Genomic DNA, 20,386 nt, shown 5'->3' with positions numbered 1-20,386 from the left:
GGACGGCATGGGACAGCAGACAGGCCAAAGCAAGGCAAGGCAAGCAGGGGCGAGGAAATGTAGTACAGGACGAGATGCAATGAAGACAAGACTGGACAGAGTGGGACGGGACACTATGACAAAGGCACTGTGCCATGTTCACAGTCCAAATATTACATTTTCTGTAACAAACTTGGCTTACAACATCATTAAAAACACACTCACATTTATTAAAAATGCAAGGTGGATCTTAATAAATCGCCCAAATAATAAACATAAACTTTATTGACATTGGAACAGAAAAATTAATGTGCAAATCTATGATAGTAGACCTGCAGCTGTAAAAACCACTAATGGATGTGTGAATGTTTGGCAATTATTTTAATGGAAAGACAGCTGTTTGTCTATTTAATGTAATGCTTTGGGCTAGAAAGCAAACTACTTTATTGAGCCAACATTAAAAGCAAGTTATAGGCTTTGTATTCTAAAGCCAAACTCTACATCACAGAGGTATTTATAGGCCAAGTTCAAGCAGACTGTTTATGTCTAGAGATCCACTTTGTTGCAGCACACCTCTTTGACCGTCAGATCTGTTATTTAGGAGCTTAACCCTTAGATGCATTGGTGTGTCAACAATGAACCGGCTGATACCAGCAACATATTTCAGCATTTCATATTACAGGTATTCCTGAAAAATCTGCTATTATGATCAAATGAACCCACTTCATAGCTAGCTTACATTAGCTTGTCAACATAATACTAGTCGTGGATGAAATGTTACCATAACGAAGTAGCTTAGCTAACTTAGTAGAGAGATAGACTCTAATGTTTGCAAGTTTAATAATGTTATTAAGCACATATATACTACACACTTTAAGTAACAGTGTGGTGTGGAACTCAAACAGTGACTTTGAATAGAAAAAATGTTGGCGTCCATTGACCTATGCATCTAAGGGTTACCTGCTGACAATAAGCAGCAACAGTGAACTCAGAACAATGCATACAGCTGGAGGGTGAAGGCTGCACACACAGGCAGCATGGTTAAGGACAGGAAACAGTGTGATGCCAGCCAAACACCAGCTGGAGGCACAGATAGCACAGCAGCATGTACATTGCCATGCAGCAGGAAAAACAGAGAGGAACTGAAAGACAGACGGACGGGTTTGCAGAATAAGAACAAGATACAAGGGCACAAGAGCAGAAAACAGCAGCACTACACGTAAGAGGTAAAAGTGTCATGCATACAAACACACTCTCAGGCACAGAATTATAGACACAGATGAAAACACTGCATGTACATGCACAGGTATACACAACACATATTTTTGTGACAGAGCTCCATCCAAGCAACGCTCTAGGTACATGCACATGGCAACAAAGACACTGGGAGCAGGCTTGAGAGGTACAGGTGTCAGTGGTAAAAAGTGTTGCTCTGCTTGAAAAGTAGTGTAGGCTAAAACTAGCTTTTAATGTGGTGTCAATCACAGCCTTATCTCAAAGCACACACACATGAAAACACGTCTAAAACAAATGATGAGCACACTTCACAATACACACACAGACACACACCAGGAGCCCTAAAGACTAGAAAACACTGCACAGAGCGGCTAGGCATGCAGCCTTGACTTTAAAGTGCAATAAAAAAAACAGAACCATCTAGAAAAGGAGGAAACAGTCAACAGCCGACATAGATGTCAACAAAATAAGACGTGGACACACACAAATACATGATCTCAAACAACCCTACCACTTCGTCCAGCTGGCACTTTCTCAACTTTCCACAATGAGGACTCACCTTATTGGCTGCCTCATCCACATCAAACATCCCTCATTCCTCTCACTGCTGTAACCTCGCCACTTCCCCGCCACTCAGCCAGCTTATACAAACACTCACATGGCTCTCCCTCTCCTCAGCAGGGCTTTGTGTATCTACCCACAGCCAAAGGCTTCAATCACAGCAGGCATGTGCATGATGAAGGGGGAACCGTGTAAGACCTGCCTGCTGTGGGTCATTTTCATTATGTGGCGGATCATTTATGCGATTACCCACTCTTTCTCTAAGAGTCGAACATACATGCACAAGCCCGAGCACACACAAACACCGAAACAATCAAGGTATCAAGACGAAAGAGCGTACACACAAAACACACACATAATCCCAGTGAAAGCTGTAGTTGTAATGAGCGAGTTCTTAGTGTGAGGGTGGCAGCATACTCACAGACTCTCATCAGGAGACAGGCTATCCGTGAAGAATGAACAATTCTGGCTCTCCATTTCTGCCAGTCTGTATACATATACATATATACACACACACACATATATATACACACATGTATACAAACAGACAAACAAGAAAAACACAGGATACAGTGGTTGAGTCAGAGCAAATGCAGAAAAAAGCAACAGTAACATGTTGATATTATCATACACTGGGGAAATATGCTTCCTCAAACACAAGATAAAAACAAACTATCAGTGAAGTTTAGCCTTTAAGTAGTGAGAATAAGACCTGTGGCCTTTTAGTATTACGGACTGACACTGAACCAGCTGTCCAAAAACATCTAGACTACAGAGTGGCAGAAATTCTTCTCTTCACAGAGTACGAGCTATAAACTGATAAAATATTGTACACTGTCTACCAGCATGCAGGCAATAAAACAGCCTTCAGAAATGTGCTGTTGTCCAGCACCACAGACAGCAACTGTGTGTGTGTGTGAGTGCCAGGATGCAGCCAGTGAGCTGCTGTGTGGCTTTTCAGGACCAAGGACAGCGCTTCTAGTTCTGCATTATGTCCTGCTGACTGTCGGTGGACTGTGCACACTGCTCTGTAAGCTGTTTCACCAGTATAACAAATAAAAAATGCTGCAGTAGGGGAAAATAGTTTTGAGTTAAAAATACATGTTGCTTATAGTGGTTAAGGTTTGGTGACATAAATCAAGGAAAAACTTACGGCTGGAAAAATCATATCACTGCCTAAGAAAATGGTACAGTGTCCTTGAGCAAAGACACTGAACCCAATTGCTCCCAGTATTTAGGCCAGTGTCTTGCATGATAGCTTGCTGCCATCATGTGTGTGAGTGGGAGGCCAAAGTGATTTGGATAAATTCTGTATATTTACTAAATAAAAAATAAAACAAGAGAAACTGGATAGAAACAACATTTAGACTGGCTATGTTAAGCATGTATAGCATGTTACACTGCATACTAAAGTGTAGATTTTTGGCTAATTCACCTTAGAGTGTATGCTATGGCTAATGTATAAGCTCAAATAAACCAGTCATGTTATCAAATTATTTAGGATTGCCGCATACACTCTTACAATGTACAACTACTTTCCTTTATTAGAGCTGGCATCTTACTTGCTAATTTGGGTGCACTACTGCATTTTTTTGTGTTTCATGGCTAATAGTAATATACTAGGGCCCAGTAACCACAACCTTACAACAATCATTGCTTGTGCGATCTTTGTGTGTGCGTGTGTTTGTTTGGCCAGATCATCATTTAATTCACTGTAGGAGCATGTATCTGTTTTAACACTACTTCTGACTTTCGCTCTCCATCTTTCACCTTTTCCTCCTCCACCTACATGCACAGCTTACACCTGAATACATGAGGCCACCAACACGCTCTGACACCCATTAAAAGGAAACGTAGAAAAGACATGATCTAAATTAGATGCAGGTTGAGACAAGTTGAGTGGAAGTGCAGCTCACTGAATATCACATGCTAATGATATATAACAGTGTTAGATGATCAAAGAGTGTGTTTCTCCTTCAAGTAGCATAGACAACCTACCCACTGATGCAAATGTGCTAGGAGCCTTGTGGCTGCCCACATACATTCACACACACACGTGCCACATGAAAGCTAGTCTTAAATCTACACTGCAGCAAACACACAAGGCACACCCCATGCTGCATCATCTTTCGCAGAATGTCGTCAGCTGAAGGAGTGAGGGATGTGAGGAGGAGGGGTGAGTGATGTAGAGGCTGTCAGGGACATCCACACTACATCCTATTTCTCTCCGGTGTCCAATGAGACCATAACACAGAGAAACTTAGGATTTATCCATGTCCAGTTACAGGAGGCCAGGCCTGTGAACCCGACCGCTCGTAATTCATTCTGTGACACTATTCATCAGAAAGCCTCCACAAACCTGCAGTCTCAGTCAGGGACAACAGCAAATGAGAAAAGAAAGGCCAGAAAGTAATAGGAAATAGTAGTGTGGGTGTATGTCTGCATGTGTGCCTGCGTGTATTGTGCATACATGTGTGTTAAGCTTCCTGTATGAATGTAAATAGATGTGAGAGGAAATGAGAAACTGGAGAAAGAGAGCGAGGGTAAGAGAGGAGAAATCCTAACAGAGTTCTTAGAGGTTTTTTATTATCTTCTTCTCATCCATCCTCTATAAGATGTCGAAGCAGCGCAGATGATGAAAGGAATGAACTCTACTCCTGCATCAATGTGGGGGGAGGGGTGGGAGATACAGAGGGAAAGAGAGAGGGGAAGAGACAGACGCTGTCTCTGCGTTTGACATGTCTATGTATTTGGCTTTCCTTACCCCAAACATCAAATAGTTTATCTCCTTTGAGATGCCATGGATTAACACATATACCCCTCAACGCTGAAGGGCACTTAGGCAGGTGTGTGTAGGAGTCTGTGTGTGCGTTTGTGTCAAATATGTGAACCCAAAGGCAAGGATTTCAGACAGTGGCCTGCCAATGATGACATCCAGTATTTTGATATCAGCTTGACTTTCCATTAGCGTTCAAAGTGAGTGGTGAGTTACGATTAACGCAGGGAATGAATTCAAATAAGAAATGGGATTTCTCCCTTTATATCCTATATTAACTGGCAGGTAGAGAGGTGGGAAAGGGAGAGAGAGAGAGAGAGAGAGAGAAAAGAGGAAGAGAGACAGAGAGACAGATAAAATACTCAACATTCCCATAATAAGGACTGTCTACTCCTATTACGATGGTGCTCAGATCAGTGTGCTCTCACACTTCTCTTTTTTTATTGTGTTTAAAATGCAAATGCCGATACTCATTCATTTTCTACAACAAGTAGACATATGAAGAGCGTGTTATAAAGCACTTGTTAAGTCTTTACACTAGATCTTTTACAAGCAATTTAAAAAAGATAGGTCTGGTGATATTCTATATTTTCTTACTGTCAACAAATCACATGAAAAGACCAAAACTAACACTGAATTGATCTTAATATTGTTGTCTAGCTAAGTCTTATGCAGCTTATACATGCCTCTGAGCCACAGAGCTCCATTGTTGTCCAAAACTATTAAAAACACATCAGTAAGCCACACTGTTGCGCTGGGTGACATGTTTCATTATGATGAATATGGGCTCTGTAGTTTATTTAGAGTTAATCCGCCATACACAATCCTGCTGCCAAAAATACTCATAGTTCATGAGATCCGTGGCTTAAAACAGCCCCAACAAAATCGCTGTTTATTTGCTAGAGTCACATTTGCAAAAAACTTTATATTTATGTTTTTAAAGTCACAAAGATAACAAAAATACAGAATATCACCAGCCTCATACTTTAAAACTGTTAATAAAATAATATCAGAATCCAAGACATATCACTATAAGAATACAATTGCGTTATGTTGTCAAGCATTCATTATGTTTTTAACTGCTCAACTGCTTCATATAAGCTTTATGTTATCAACAAATTAATACACTTTAACTGTCTGTTAATATCTGCTTACAACTACATTGTGTGCTATGTTTTATAATGAATTCATTATTATTATTCATTGTATAGAGCTTCTAAAAGACACTATTTGAAAGCATAGCCCAATGATCGTAGGTAATGGTTTAAAATTCAAAAAGACCCTTACTGACATTCTTACGCACAAAAAAATGCTTGAGAGACAAAGACGGCTTCTGCTATGAGTAAAGTTGCTACTGTGAAACATTCCTTTTTTGTTTTGTTTATTTTGGTATTATGCTGGTTAAGTGACCAGTGACAGAGCTGTTTGAAGAAAATTACCAAAAATGAATCAATGTAAGAGGATGTAACAGAGACAATATTGAAGAATGGAGAGGAAGGAGAAATGGCTAGATGAGAGAGAGCAAGAGATAGGAAAAGGGGGAGAAATAAATGTGTGGGTAGGAGACAATAGAAGAGAGGGATCAAAGATAGGAATTAAAAGAAAAAAGGCAAGCAGAAAACCAGGAGAAAAAGGGAAAAAGAAAGATAAAAGGGGTAAAGAGGACAATTGTGCCTGCTCTCTTGTTGGTGTGTGTTCCCTCTGTTTTGGCAGTTGTGTGTAAGAGCCTCAGGGAAGTAATACACAATGGCACACTTACAAGCACACACATACACACTGCAGGCTCAGTGGAAATGTGTGTGTGTCCAGCCCTGCAGTACTGTGGGCAAAGCTGCCAGGAGTGTGGGAGTCCAGTCTGTGCCCTGTTTATAACCTGTCAGACAGACACTAATCCACACCAACAGCTCCCAGGTGACCAATGGGCTCACACTGCCCCAGCAAGTGACAAGCCGCTAGGCACGCTGAACCCCACTGACCTCCACACACACAACAACCACAGAGTGCTCTGCTTGTGTGCACCAGTGTGTGTTTGTGTGGATAGCAAGCATGAAAGAAACTGCTGGGCAGTACAGTCTCTACCCTGGCTGGAGTACAGTGCACAACACAGGCAAATCAATACTTCAATCAGTGTGAGGCGAAGACTAAAGGGTGAGGGGGCAGGGGAGGCAGGGGAGGCAGGGGAGGCAGGGGAGGAGAAGAGGTAGAGGCAGGGGTGGAGTGAATATAAAGAAGAAGAGGGGATGGGGGAATGATTTGGAGAGTGGAAAGTGAGAGAAGGAGAGCCATTGTTGTAATGATCTGATGTACAGCACAGCGCAGCGAGCCACGTACCTGCTGGCATAATGTTCAATCCTGCTGTGTGTGTCTGCATGGGGCAGCCTGGGCGAGGAGCACGGCCTGGGAACAACAGAAGCCAACATTAATGCCTCACCAGGGCATTTTTAACACTCTGCAAGTGTGACTGTGTGACGGCAGAAAGAAAGCCAAATCTGATTTTAATTCACACATATTTGCTTTAATCCAGAGAGGGGGAGAGTTTTATTTTTGAACATGGAAAACTTTCTTGTTAGGATGCAAACACGAGAGATTTGATTTGTTTCACAGTGGAGGACATTAAGTACATTCATGAACTACACTTACATGCACATTTATGTTACTTGCTGTACTTCCCTAACATTTTGAGGTACTTGTATTTGAGTATTTCCATTTTATGCTACTTTCTACTCCTACTCCACTACGTTTATTTGAGAGCTTTAGTTTCTTTTCAGATTAGAATTTTACCCACAAATTATACACTGGTCTTAAAATATGATGCATTTCTATTGATTTCCAACATTTGTGTTATGTCTTAAAGCCAAACAATACTTACTTGTGACCCTTCATTACAGGCTGCATATGTCTATGAGCTATGAGTAGATGTGAAGATGGATCGTACAGTTATACTAAGAGCTTTTCTAATGAGGCAGAACATGAGTTGGCTATTCACATCAAGAATATTTAGTATGCAATAGCATATCATCGTGTTAATGAAAATTGGAAAATTATGGGAAAAGATTTCCATTGCACAGGGAAGGAGACACTGGAATTATTCATTAAATACAACTGAATGTTGAACTTTGAAGAAATGACTCTATCTTGGTTTCTATGATGCTAAGGTACTTCAATGGTTTTTATGATGTATATTCATATATGCTGTAACATGGAATTGGCAACGACCAAACCCAGTCTACCCAGGGACAGACAGCTATTAACAGGGCATAGGCAATTTAAACATCTATACTCCCTTTTCTCATTCTGATGAAGACATGCTTCATGTTAGGTGGTGCGCCTTATTAAAAAGTTCTTATTATAACTATGTGCTCCAAATCTCAACACTACAGATCCTGCCTCGGTTGTCATGTCTGGTTTGAGCACCTTCATAATTATTCTCTCTGTAGTTCAGCCAAATAACTACATCTTAGTTGTTAAATTTAAGAGTTTTTATTCAAATAGAGGTAAAACTTTCCAACATTTTCAACCAGGAGAAAGCTTAGATTTGAGAAATCTCAGATTTATCCTAAAGCTCACTTAAGGGATCCCTACCCCCACGCTGGAAACCCCTGTAGTAAACTACCCCAAGAGGTGTATTAAAAAGTTAAAATCAGCTGCATTTCAACAACATTAAAATGCTAATATACACTAATGCATGAGTAAAATATACAATGATAGAATAAGCGTGAGGATATTTATATATATTAATATAATAATATTAGGGATCATTCTACATAATGAGTGCTTTTACTGATGGTTATGTCTGTTTGGCTTCCAACACTGGAGTCTTATCTCTGCTTTGTGTCAGTGGATGGAAGGTTATATTTAAGGTTATAAAATGTGACCTTAACAGTGACACAATCATCCATAACATAGCCCTAAGCTATGCTTCTTGATGATCTCATGGATTTTACTCTCTTACGCTCTTGTTTTTTCCTTTGGGTGAGGTTCACTCATGTGAACAGAGCATCTGATCCAAACTGAGATCACAGGAATAACATTATGTTAATTCTAAACACAGAGCTGTCCCTTTAACCCATCTCAGCGAGTTAGAGGGCCCAAAATTGTCGAAGCATATGTATGAGCCTACAGCAGCTCGGTGAAAGTGAGACAAAGTGAGAGACAGATGACAGAGAAGATGTGTGTGTTTGCGAGCGTTTCCGTGTGTGACTCACGTCTCCGAGCTCTCTGCTTCCAGCACAGATTGCACCGGCAGGTAACCTCTCTGAGGGTGCTTGGTGAAGTACTGCTTTGACCTGAACTTATTCTTCAGAGTCTTGGCAAAGTCCCTCATCTTCTCTCCCGAGGTTGTCTGGAGTGTGATTTAGAAGGAGAGGAGTTTAGGGGGGTTGAAGGAAGGGTGACAGGTGGTGGTGGTGGTGGTGGTGGTGGAGGCAGTAAGAGTGGATGGGAGGGAGACAAATTACACCCCTTAAGAATTCTTGAATTACCTCATCTGAGATTTTCCCACTTTGTCTCGACACTGGTTTGTCTTATTTTGACTTTAGATGATTAACTTATTCCTCCATCTGCTTTTCTGATTCAGTTTCTGCTGCTCTCTCTGCTGTTTTGAATCCTCCTATTCTCTCTCTGGCTCTCTATTTCCTGCTCTCTCTCTCTCTCTATCATAGTAGAAATCTGTGGGCGCCTGCCTGCTTCACCACTTTGAAAAACTGTTGCTGACTAATATTAAATATTGTCCAGTGAAAAAAAAACATTGTACAGATGGCCTTTAGCCATATTTTACAGCTCGGAATTGATTAGAGATTAAATCTGGCACCATCTCAGTACACTCCAACTACAGCTAGTCGTTTGGAATTAACTCGACTTCGGAGACTCTGAGTGCAAATGCTTAAGACTCTGGTTTTATTGAGGTTTAGTCCACAATGTGTGCTCCAAATAGCACTTTATGCGTGCACTATGTGAGCCAGAGAGGATGTTACTGCTGAGTGGTACTCAATCTCTGCATACTATAGAGCTAGACCAGGCGGTGTAAGCATACATTTACATTATAGAGATGATAGAGATCTTGCAGCAGAGAGGAGGCTAATCTGGCTAGTCTGGCAGCAGGAATAAGGAGATAGTAGCATTTTTGTTGGAGTACAGCTGAGTTTTATTTATCCCTGGAGCCTTGAATTTTTGTATTCAGTTAAAGCACTTGATAATGTTTGTCTTACCGGGGTATAGTACTCCATGATGGGGTAGTGCAGCTTCTTTCCCTTGGTAGTACGGCCTGTTAGAAAACATGTCTGGCAGATGTCCACATTGAACTGCTTCAGACTGCGATACCTGTCAAGATCAATATAACACAGAGGCTGAGCTGATGTTTGCAAGAGAACTGGGCAGAGTAGAGGGGCGAGCGTGTGTTCAGGAAAAACGGTTGATGTGTGTATGTGTGTCAAAAATATATGCTTGTCATGCTTTTTTCTGCTTCAGACAGGAATGTACTCCATTACAGCCACCTGTTAATTAAAATTGGAATTAGTAACTGTATCTATGTATGTAACTGTTGTGATAAATGATCTAATGTGATTACTTTATGTTATTTGCCTTCTGGTAAATGTATAAAATACAGATAAAAGAAGGTTAATTCAGTACAGTATATTCATACACAAATTATTTTCTGTGCCAGATTTGATCAGCATGAAGAATATTGCATAATAACAAGCATCTGTACACTGAAATTTGTAATATCTTTTAGGGGATATGGGGAAGGGGGAAGCTTGCCTCAATAAATGGATATTACTGTACAGACTGGAGTGTGCTGTGGCTTATTATTATACACTGTATTTTAATTCTAGTGTCTCCTACAAGCTGTTATCTAGTGAGAAAAAAATCTTATATATGATGAAAACACCAGCTGCCACTATTAAAATGGATTTCTTTGCTTCTCTTTCGAAATGTTCTCACAAGAAAATCCATTCAACTTTCCAATTGTATTTAACATGTGTATTTGTGTTGTGTATGTGAATATGTTAACATTCATACCAGTCATGTTAACAACGTTTTCATTTACATAATTTTTGCTTTTCTTCATATGGGATGTTGCAATAGCCCACTGTGATCACTGTGATTAAGAGTGAAGATGTCATGTTATGTTACTTATAAATGTATGTGAAATACATAGTATCTGCGTGACCAATTAGCTACACTGGCAGGCCTACCTGAAGCCCTTGATGGGACACTGTTTGCAGACGTAGCATTTGGCCTGGTGCTTGGTCGACTCAGCAGCAGTCACACGGTGAAGGACAGGCAGCCAAACCATCGACTGGGGCTCCAGGCTCATCCACTCCAGGAAGTGAGACACCTCAATGGCAGGTTTCCCTGGGGCCTGGAAAAGCAAAGTGGGAGGGATGAAAGAAGTGCAAGAGACTGTAAACAATCCAAATATAGACCACCAGCAGGGCAGACACATAAAGTAATGAGAGGAGAAGGTGTGCTTCCTTTCCAAAGGTAGTCCAGCAGTGAGCTATTGTTGAATCAAAGAGAATACAAAAGATAAGAGAAGGAAGGAGAGGGTGAAAGAAGATGTTCTACACTGTGGGATATCTTTTGCTTTTATGTAACTACTTGAACAATTATAAAGCTGAAACACAGCAGACATAAATTATGCTTCTGTGAGTATACTGTAATGCATGTATGTTTATGTACAGCAGACTCACCTTGTTGAGAATTCCAGAAAGTTGGATAAAAAGGAAGTCAACCTAATAAAAGAATGACTTGCCAAGCACTGAAAATCCGTGATGTGCTAAATTCTCATTAAGTCTGCATCAGAGATGCATTAAGAGCTTGATTTCCCTGGGGCTTCCTCCACCGCTCAACCAAAGTAGCATAATAAATGTGTGTGTGTGTGTGTGTGCACTGATCACACAGACTGTGAGGTGTACAGAGGTACAGAGTCTCCTGGGGATGAAGGAGCTCCTCTCTGGAAGTAGAGTAGCCAGCCTTGCTCCATGTGGGAGGTCAAATAGCAACCCCTCACGTACCGAACACCTGGAACTGGCGCTGACTATGCTGAGCACGCCACTGCATCTCAAAGCAGCACGCCTGAGCAGATGGGATGCTTTGAACATCATTGGAAAAGTAGAGTGATAAACATTCAGTCATTCATCAAAACACTGTGCTTTCTGAACCATATATCCACTAACCGACATGTATTTGTGAATCAAACAAATCAAACTTACAATACTCACACAGTATAAAAATATTTGTGTTTTCGTGTTGAGTTTTTCCCCTAGTTGAATTTGACCTAACAACCTGTGCACAGACCTACATCTTCAGCAAAATCATAGTGTTCTGTATAACCACCGTACTCTGCATATTCTCTGCAAGTCAATCCATCTGCTCCACTGCTAGCAGTCTAAAACTATGTGAGGTGGCAGCAAATGTTGTTGCTGTGCACCTGTCTGTCTGTCTGTCTGTCTGTCTGTCTCTCTCTCTCTCTCTCTCTCTCTCTCTCTCTCTCTACCCCAACTGGTCGAGACAGACGACCATCCACCTAGAGCTGAAGGATCTGTTCTAGGTTTCTGCCTTTTAACAGGCAGTTTTTCCTTGCCCTTGTCGCCAAGTGCTTGCTCATGGTGGTACTGTTGGGTCTCTGTAATTAATGTTTTAAAGAGTTCGGTCTAGACCTGCTCTATTTGAAAAGTGTCCTGAGATAACTTCTGTTATGAATTGGCGCTATACAAATAAAATTGAATTGAATTGAAACTGAAATGCTGTTCCCACGTCTCCACAAAATTATGTCACTCATTTCCAAGCCTAGTGATAAACAGGCAAATGGGTCACCCCCCAGTTCACATTACATGGATATTTCATCTACAACTAAATGCCCTGACATGGAGCAAATGGATAAATGAATTGATTTTAATCCGCTGTAGCTGATACAGGAAGCACGTACCAGAACAGAGTATGTATAATTAGGATCTGACTCGAAAATGAGGGAATTAAAAGGCTTTGCATGGGCCACCTTCCAAAAAAGCTGTGGCCTGCTCCTGACGACTCCCTAATTACCTGGTGTCCCGAATTGAATGTCATAAGGTGAAGTTCCTGCAACCTGCGCCAGACGCACATATTCAGACGCATACAGAACAAGCAAAGGAGGGAAAGACAAATTAATTCATGCTTTGTGTCTTTCTAATGTGTCCTCATTAGCTATTTCTCTGTGCGCTGCTGGACCTCGCCTCATCCTATCAATATTCCAATAGATCATATTCTATGAGCAACTTTCCCATTTAAACTTCTTTGATTTCACCTACAGTCTATATATGGTAAGTAACATCGTGCATTATCTACCACTGACTCCATTTTACGAGCATTAAAAGCAATGCAATGCAATATTAATGTAGTTTAATGTTTGTAAGGCAACATTGTGAGTATGTTTGGAGCAATTGGGCCTTCTTTAGGGGGAATCATTATAACTTCTCAATTTCCTCTTCCTCTAAAGGAAAGTCGAACTGTGCTGATGTCAGTAAAACACAATGGGATTCACATAACTGGCTGCTTCCTAGTGTGACATCATAATTTTTTCATACTAGACTTGTGATGGAAAGCATCCAAAGCCAAATGTTTGATTTTGCCATTCATTTTTTAAGTTTCTGCCTTCAGAACTCTGTTTCTGTTTTTGTAATATTGTCTTGGCACAGACTGTTCTGATTATCTGGAGGTCACTCATTATTTTCCTGTAATTAATAGATTAGCAGGTTTGAAATACATCACTATTCTGTAATAGCATGGTTTTCAAGGTCGATTTCTAATTTCTCGTTGGGGGCAATCATGCCATTGATTCAAGCACTGAAAGTGGCACTATCAAGTCAAGTGGTGGTCACTCTCTCACTTGCTTCGAGTGTGCATATGCTGCTAGTTTAACAGGGACATCGGGCAACTAAAATCCACAAGAACTTCAGCTGCAGTAGTTGAATCTTGTAACTGAAATAAAAAATATATCACTGCGAGAACAGTGTTTATCTGGTCAAATGCAGTAAGTTGAACTCACAACATATTCCACACAGACTCTTCTAGTCCATTGTATGTGTGTGCAAGTGCGTAGCAAACTATGCACACAACGTTGGCTATAAATATGTTAAAGCATGACATGCATTGCGGTGCCTCTGCCCTCACCACACGGAAGCAGCTGCGGACGCTGGGCTCCACATTGCTGCCCCCAAAAGCAGCAACTTCACCCAGCTGGCGGGGGATCTGGATGGCTTCATGGAGCAGCAGGCTGAGGTGACGCTGGTCTGTCAAACCTCCCTGGCCAGACACTTGACGGAATAAGTCTGCAACCATAAGAAAACACATACAGTAATGTATCAATTATGCAGTAATTAATCTGATTATATACCAGTGTGTACCTGCATTACGTATACACTGCATTTGTATGCATGAAAAACAAGTACATGCACGTGTATTATCAACACAGGCATTTTCTACGTGTGTGTGGTACCTTGTCTGCAAAATAAAAGAATAGTATGAACACAAAAACAATATGCTGGGTTTGTCAATAGAACAGAAACATCTGTTCATTTGATTTTTAACAATGAGCCTTGAATCCCAGGCAACAGGTTCACCAAAGATAGTTTTGTGGAATAAAACTTAGTTCACTCACATATAGACAAAGACAGAATCGGTATTAGTGGCCTGGCTGGTCTGCTTGGAGATGAAAGAGCTGCATAAGTGGAGTCTTGACAGGTTTTGAATGAGGTCTTTACCAAGCAAGCCGCGACTCTGCCTGTCACTGAGAAGATGAATGCTGACAGGCGTGTGAGGGTGCTGCACAATGCCAGTATTTGCATCCCATGTATCCCCCTCTCTGTGTACTCATTCAACCCTACAGGGACAACACTTTAACAGCTGCATGTTAAACAGCCTCCTCTATATAGTTCTCATAACCAGAGCTGAGGTGTGTATGACACTTTGAATGCTCACATTGAGCTGTTTGATAGAGATGAGTTTTGGAAGTGTTTTATGGAGACACTAGCACAGTATATAGACCTATTACATAAACATGCAGCTTGCAGTGTTGCAAGCGTTGCAGTGAGATAATGGTACTCCTGAAGTTGGCTGCACACCCATCGCGAAGTTTGTTTGCAAAGTCCTTGATAAGTTCAGTAATTACTAGCTAGTATGAAACTACCTCTTTACTGGGATTTCACTCATAATGTTTTGAAGCCCTCAGTATCAGTTTAGGTAAACCCTGATTAACTGGAACATTAGTTGGTCACTAATTACCTACTCAAATGGCAACCTTAAATAAATAATCCACAGCCACAAGTCTACAGCCACTCTAGATGCTCTCTTTGAGCTAAATTCTAAATGTCTGCATGCTGAAAAGCTCACAATGACAATGCTAACATGCTGTTGTTTACAAGGTAAAGTAATCAGAGGCATCACCAGCAGAGGGTGTTGCACAAAGCACAAGGACCTACAGAATATCCAATTCATTTTTAGTCGAAATGCTCCGAATGGTTTAAATCTAGCTGCTTGAATGAGAGTAAATTCATAATCTGCAACTATTTCTCCCCTCAAATATATTTAGACACCAATTTTGGTGGATAATTATGGAGGACTGACAAAGTGTTTGCCATGTTTTTCTGATGTGAAAATTAGAAGCAGGAGACAGTGACAGAGCAGTAAGTGGTGCATTTGTAAAATTAAGCGTGAAAGCAGTATGTTAATGTCTGCAAAATGTTCAGAAACAATTGTTAAATACAATCAATCAAATATTTGTGTCTACTATGAGGTCAAGTAATTAAACTACTTTTGAAAATAATATGACAAACATATTCCTTTTTTGAATTACAAGCCAAAGACTGGTGATGATGGAATAAACACCCACCATCTGTATTTCAAAGCAGGTTGATGCAAATGCTTCACAATTATTGTGCAAATATTATTCTAGCGGCGTCTGGAGTTAGCAAAAATGGATCAGTCACAGAAATGACAAACTGTTGAGGCCACCACATGTCTACCTGAACCCAGAAAAAGTGGACTGACTCACCTCAGGGACCATTCAATTGAAGGCAAATCTGTTAACTCTCAGTGTTTAAGACCTGATACAGATGGTGTGCCAGGCATGAATAATCCTGGCATGGGTTTGGCCATGTTGTCTCAGATCCTGTATCAACTACAAGCTGTTCCAGGTCCAACTATCGTCCCTTCAAATGCTCACTCTCCATTTTATCATTTTATCGTAAACTGGGGTGACAATGGATCAGTAAAAATATATCTCAGACTGGAACGGCACAGTAATAAAATATAACAGCATAATTTATAATCGGAAAAGGAAGGAGGGAGTGCCTTAGCTCTTTGCTAGTTGACTTGAGAAGAAAAATGAGAGCGAGGGCTATAGAAAGAGCGTGCATGAATGGTGTCTTTGGCAAGCAATCCTTTTAAAGGCCCCCGGTGTACTTTGTAGAAGTAAAGAAAGCTTTCTCCATTATGGCAGCAGAGTCATTTCCTCCATTAGACTAAGTGGATGTCTTTATGTAATACTGGCAATCAGGACCGTTTTGTTTTGGCTCATTGTTTGCAGTTGAGGAGATGCATTAGGCACATGAGCGAGCATCAGACTCACATTTGTACTTCTCTTGGACGTCTGCATTGCACAAGCTCACCAATCCCATCTTGAAGCTGAGAACTCGCATTTTCCCATTTCGAGCACTAGTTGAAAGAAACAGAAGAAAATAAAGAAGTTAACATTTTTGAATGGTGAATTATCTTAAATCTTGGTGTATTTTGCCATGATAATATATTCATACATCGGCTGAGTCCTGCTGTGTGAGAGAAAGTGTGGAGGAATTACGTGGGTCAAGGCAGTACAGTACAGGTCAGTGCAATAGTGTGAAATTGTATTAGAGCACATCTAGAGTAACTAAAGGCACTACAGGGAGTGGATGAAATGTTGTGTCCATGACTTTATGCGCAGAAGAGCAATAATAATCTCACATACAACACCGTGTCACTTACAGGCAAACACATGCATGCATACTGAATAAACACACACTTAAGAACACACACTCAGAATTGCTTGTCCCAGCTGAATATACAGTATAGTCTGATCACTGGCCAATGACAAGGGCAGTGAGATGGACACTGTTGTGTCCTGACCTGAGCCTAAAAGGGACACATTACAATTTTTTTCCCGCTTGAAATAAAAAAGAGGGTTATTGGGAAGCCAGTGGAAAGACTGGATTTGAGAGGCGAACACACCATCACTGTTTGAGATTTCTTGACTCCAGTGCCAACACAGCCAGGAAGAATTTAGTGCAGAGCTGAGCAGCATTGGCAGAAGCCACACACTTATCTAATTAACATTTGAATCATTAAGTGAGAAATCAAGAACAGCACATCAGAGAACATCAGATCAATGACGCATAAAAAGCTGAATCAAAGAGCAAGTTAAATTTCCAGAGCTGGATTTCACTTTGATTGTATATGAAAAACATGGTAGGGACACTGTTTTTTAATTTGCTGACGGGTCAAACCTTGAGGAAGTGAAACATTAGGCCCGACCTTGAGAGTCATGTTGAGAAAATTAGAGTAACACACAGGAGAAGCAATATGGCAAGAATTACTTTCTTTTAGATTCAGAGCTAGAACTGGTCCAGAGGAGCTGGAGAGCACATGGGGACGACTGGCTGTCAACAGCTTTCACACACACTTCCGCTATGTGTCGCATGCCATTTTCAATATGCACCCCAGTGCCGCTCCTCGAGGGACACGTCACTCCTGCACGACCTGCTAGTGTGACACACCCCTGGAAACACAAACACACGCACACACGCATGCTGTGATATACTGTAATGCACATTCACAGGCACAAACATAATTAAAACACACGCATTAAAATGACACACAAACATACACACACAACATTCAGATTCACTGCCGGTGTTTATTGGAAAACAAAAAGCAATTACCGAAATGTATGCAGAGGGTAAAGTCTCTGATTGTCTCTCATTAGCAGCAAGTAGTTAAGAGCTACCGTCCGAAATTACAGCACTCGTAGGGTTATTCCTGTATTTCTGTGTCTGTGCTCAGTGTTTTCTCTTTGGAGAGAATAGTCAAACAGGAGCAAAGATGGGGTGAGTGTTGGTGTGAAAGAGGATTGTGTCTGCTGTGTCTCAGAAGAGATGATTGGCCCTCTGCCTGGACATTATTATTGGAGCTTTAGACTCTTTATAGGTATCTGTACAAGTGGCCATTGAACCTATTACATTGATATGCAGTCAGTTCTAGGGATGCAAGAGCTAAAAATAGTTTTTACATTACACATAGAGAGTCTTTATGTGTGTATGTCATATATATTTACCTACAGCTCTATTGACTCAAATGACCTTGTGTTTCTGTGAAGACATTTTTAAAGTTTACATTTGATATTTGATATTATTTGATATCTAAACTTTGAAGACCTGCAGACCTGAACACAAGCTATATACTCAGAGCCTTTACTCCCTGCTATACAGCCTTGCCCTGTGTTAGAGAAGTACACAGTTAAAGCTAATATAACAATGACAAAGTGTCAGAAAACAATGCATTTGGCAGAAAAGAAAAAAGAAGCCTATTAAGGATGTATGAGAGTAAAAAAAAAAATAATTCTAATTCAATATTCACAGGAAAAAATGTGCTCAAGATTCATCCAAATCACGCTTTTTACAGAAACTTCCTGCAGCGGGAAACACTGCTGTAGGAGGTATGCTCATTAAGTATCAAATCAGACAATGAGAAAACAGATGTGATTTAAAAGAGCACTTCAGCGATTCAGCACTGTAAAAGAAAAGTAGGTTCAAAATCGATGCAGCAGAACCTGAAACATCATCCTTTTTATTCAACAGATTCTTCTTCCTAGTCCAGACCTGCAGCCTGCATTACCCTGCCCACACTTCAGTCAGAGATTTGGTGTATTATGCTACTAGAGGCTAATGTAGCTTGGAGCACTGATTTCAAGCACAGCTGAGGAGCCGGCTGCAGAGGTCTTGTAAGATAACTTCTTTCTAACTCAACAACTCCCAATTTTAAGCCTTTTTTTGGTTTTGTGAATTCACTGGAGACAATTTATCCCTCCAGAACCATAACAGGCAAACTGACTTTAATGCATAATATTGTCATGGTTCCCCTTTAATTAGACATCTAGGTCAGTGTCAGATACGATAACAGTCTAGCATAATGTCTAAACATTTAACTTTTATCTCATCATTTTGGTTTTTCAGGCTGCACATTGGCTGTGTGGTCAGCATCCTCTTCTCAGTATAAATCAGCCAACTAAGATCTAAGAGGCAAATTGTCAGGTGGCAAGAAACACAACTCCAAAGAGACACTTACGCTGCTCTGCTGGATGTGTAGAGACTAATTGCATTAGCCACTGGTAAATCTGTATTCTTAAAAAAATTACTGGATGCAGCTTTCAGTGGAAATATAGGTTTTAATAAATATTTCACAAAAAAATCTCACCCCAACTCTTACTCACCTGTCGTAGACATTGAGCAGCCAGTTGAGACACATGTCAACACAGAGTGGGATGTTGACCAGGATAGACCTCTCCTCCTCCAGCCTCTCATACAGAGCTGTCAGGCCGTGGATCATCTCCACTACATCCATCACATGTTCCCCTTGCTGCAGCTCCTGCTCCCGAAACACCTCCACAAGGCTGCTCAGCGCCACTAAATCCACTGAAAAACACACATACATAATACTTAAACACTGAAATTGTATTTACTTATGTGCATTTTTTCTAATATGCTTTTTTTATTTGTGTGTGCTGTAAATTGAGTGTGGTAATTTGGATATTTTTCTATGTTTAAAAGCATGTGCTGGAGCCTTAACACCTACGTTCATGGCTGCACATTCGCTTTTGAACACAAACACACACACAGACACAGACACAGAGCAGGATCATTATTCTCACCTCCGCAAATGAGAGCACAGGCGACAGCAGTGCTTATTCACCCTTTCTGCCCACTTAAGCCGTATACCAGATGTTTCAAGAGCAGTGACACAAATTTGATTTCACTCTTCTAAACTAATTTGATGGCCCATCCCTACGAGTGGAACTAAAAGGGTGTCCGTTGATGCCAGGTATAATTGGATAGCACAATAATGAGGTAAAACAGAGAGAGCTGATAACAGGAGTTCTCAGTGTAGGGAGGGAATCACCTAAAAATGTATTTCTGATGGGCTCTTATACAGCACTGCTCAATCATTCACGACATGTGCAGAGAGAAAGAGTTCTACCGTTATCAAGGCAGCCTGGCAATTAAATTCTGTAACAATAGTCAACCAGTAGACCAGAGGAGGGTGAGATAAGAGAGTGGGCAAGAGAAGGAAATAGAGTGTCATTGAAAGAGGTTTTTCACACTGGTCTGAGCATGCTGAGTTTTTATTACGGAAACTCGGGATGTGTAAGAGAGAGAAGGTGGCAGGAAGGTTTCATGGTAAAGAAGAGAAGTGTGTGTAAAGGAAACATGAATAAGGAAAAATAGGGAAATATGAAATTGGCCACTTGCAGTGGCAAATATGGGCTCATCTGGAGTCAGTGGGAATTAGAGCACTGCAGGTGATGGGAGATAGATGACATTGAGGAGTCGAGAGCACAAAGAGGAAGACAGAAAGGCCAGATTTTACAGCAGCTGTAGTTACAGGCAGAGAAAGCAAAGAATGTGAGGCATAAAGAAACACAAAATAACCATTAAGAGAAGCATTGGAGGAATCAGCAATAGTTAGAAAAAAGGCCAGAAAATGAGAGCAGGATACACAAGTGCTGTGACCCTGAAGAGGCACACATTCAAGCCTCAACCATGCGGCAAA

At 40.9% G+C, this 20,386-nt stretch overlaps 1 protein-coding gene across 1 annotated transcript in view; it reads right to left on the bottom strand.

Annotated features, from left to right (window-relative positions):
* drp2 (dystrophin related protein 2) overlaps positions 1-20,386 on the bottom strand; it is a 150,281-nt gene that overhangs the window by 9,484 nt on the left and 120,411 nt on the right. Inside the window, exons 12-19 of the mRNA XM_051421103.1 lie at positions 19,050-19,251; positions 16,158-16,243; positions 13,703-13,860; positions 10,747-10,913; positions 9,760-9,871; positions 8,758-8,894; positions 6,884-6,949; positions 2,198-2,263 (exon numbers count right to left, since the gene is read on the bottom strand). Coding sequence (XP_051277063.1) covers positions 2,198-2,263; positions 6,884-6,949; positions 8,758-8,894; positions 9,760-9,871; positions 10,747-10,913; positions 13,703-13,860; positions 16,158-16,243; positions 19,050-19,251 — 994 coding nt within the window. The remainder of the gene's footprint in view (positions 1-2,197; positions 2,264-6,883; positions 6,950-8,757; positions 8,895-9,759; positions 9,872-10,746; positions 10,914-13,702; positions 13,861-16,157; positions 16,244-19,049; positions 19,252-20,386) is intronic.

This window comes from Dicentrarchus labrax, unplaced genomic scaffold (genome assembly GCF_905237075.1).
Source record: "Dicentrarchus labrax unplaced genomic scaffold, dlabrax2021, whole genome shotgun sequence".
Taxonomy (NCBI): Eukaryota; Metazoa; Chordata; class Actinopteri; family Moronidae; genus Dicentrarchus; species Dicentrarchus labrax.
The sequence above is the reverse complement of the archived record's forward strand: the minus strand, read 5'-3'. Positions and strand labels throughout refer to the sequence as shown.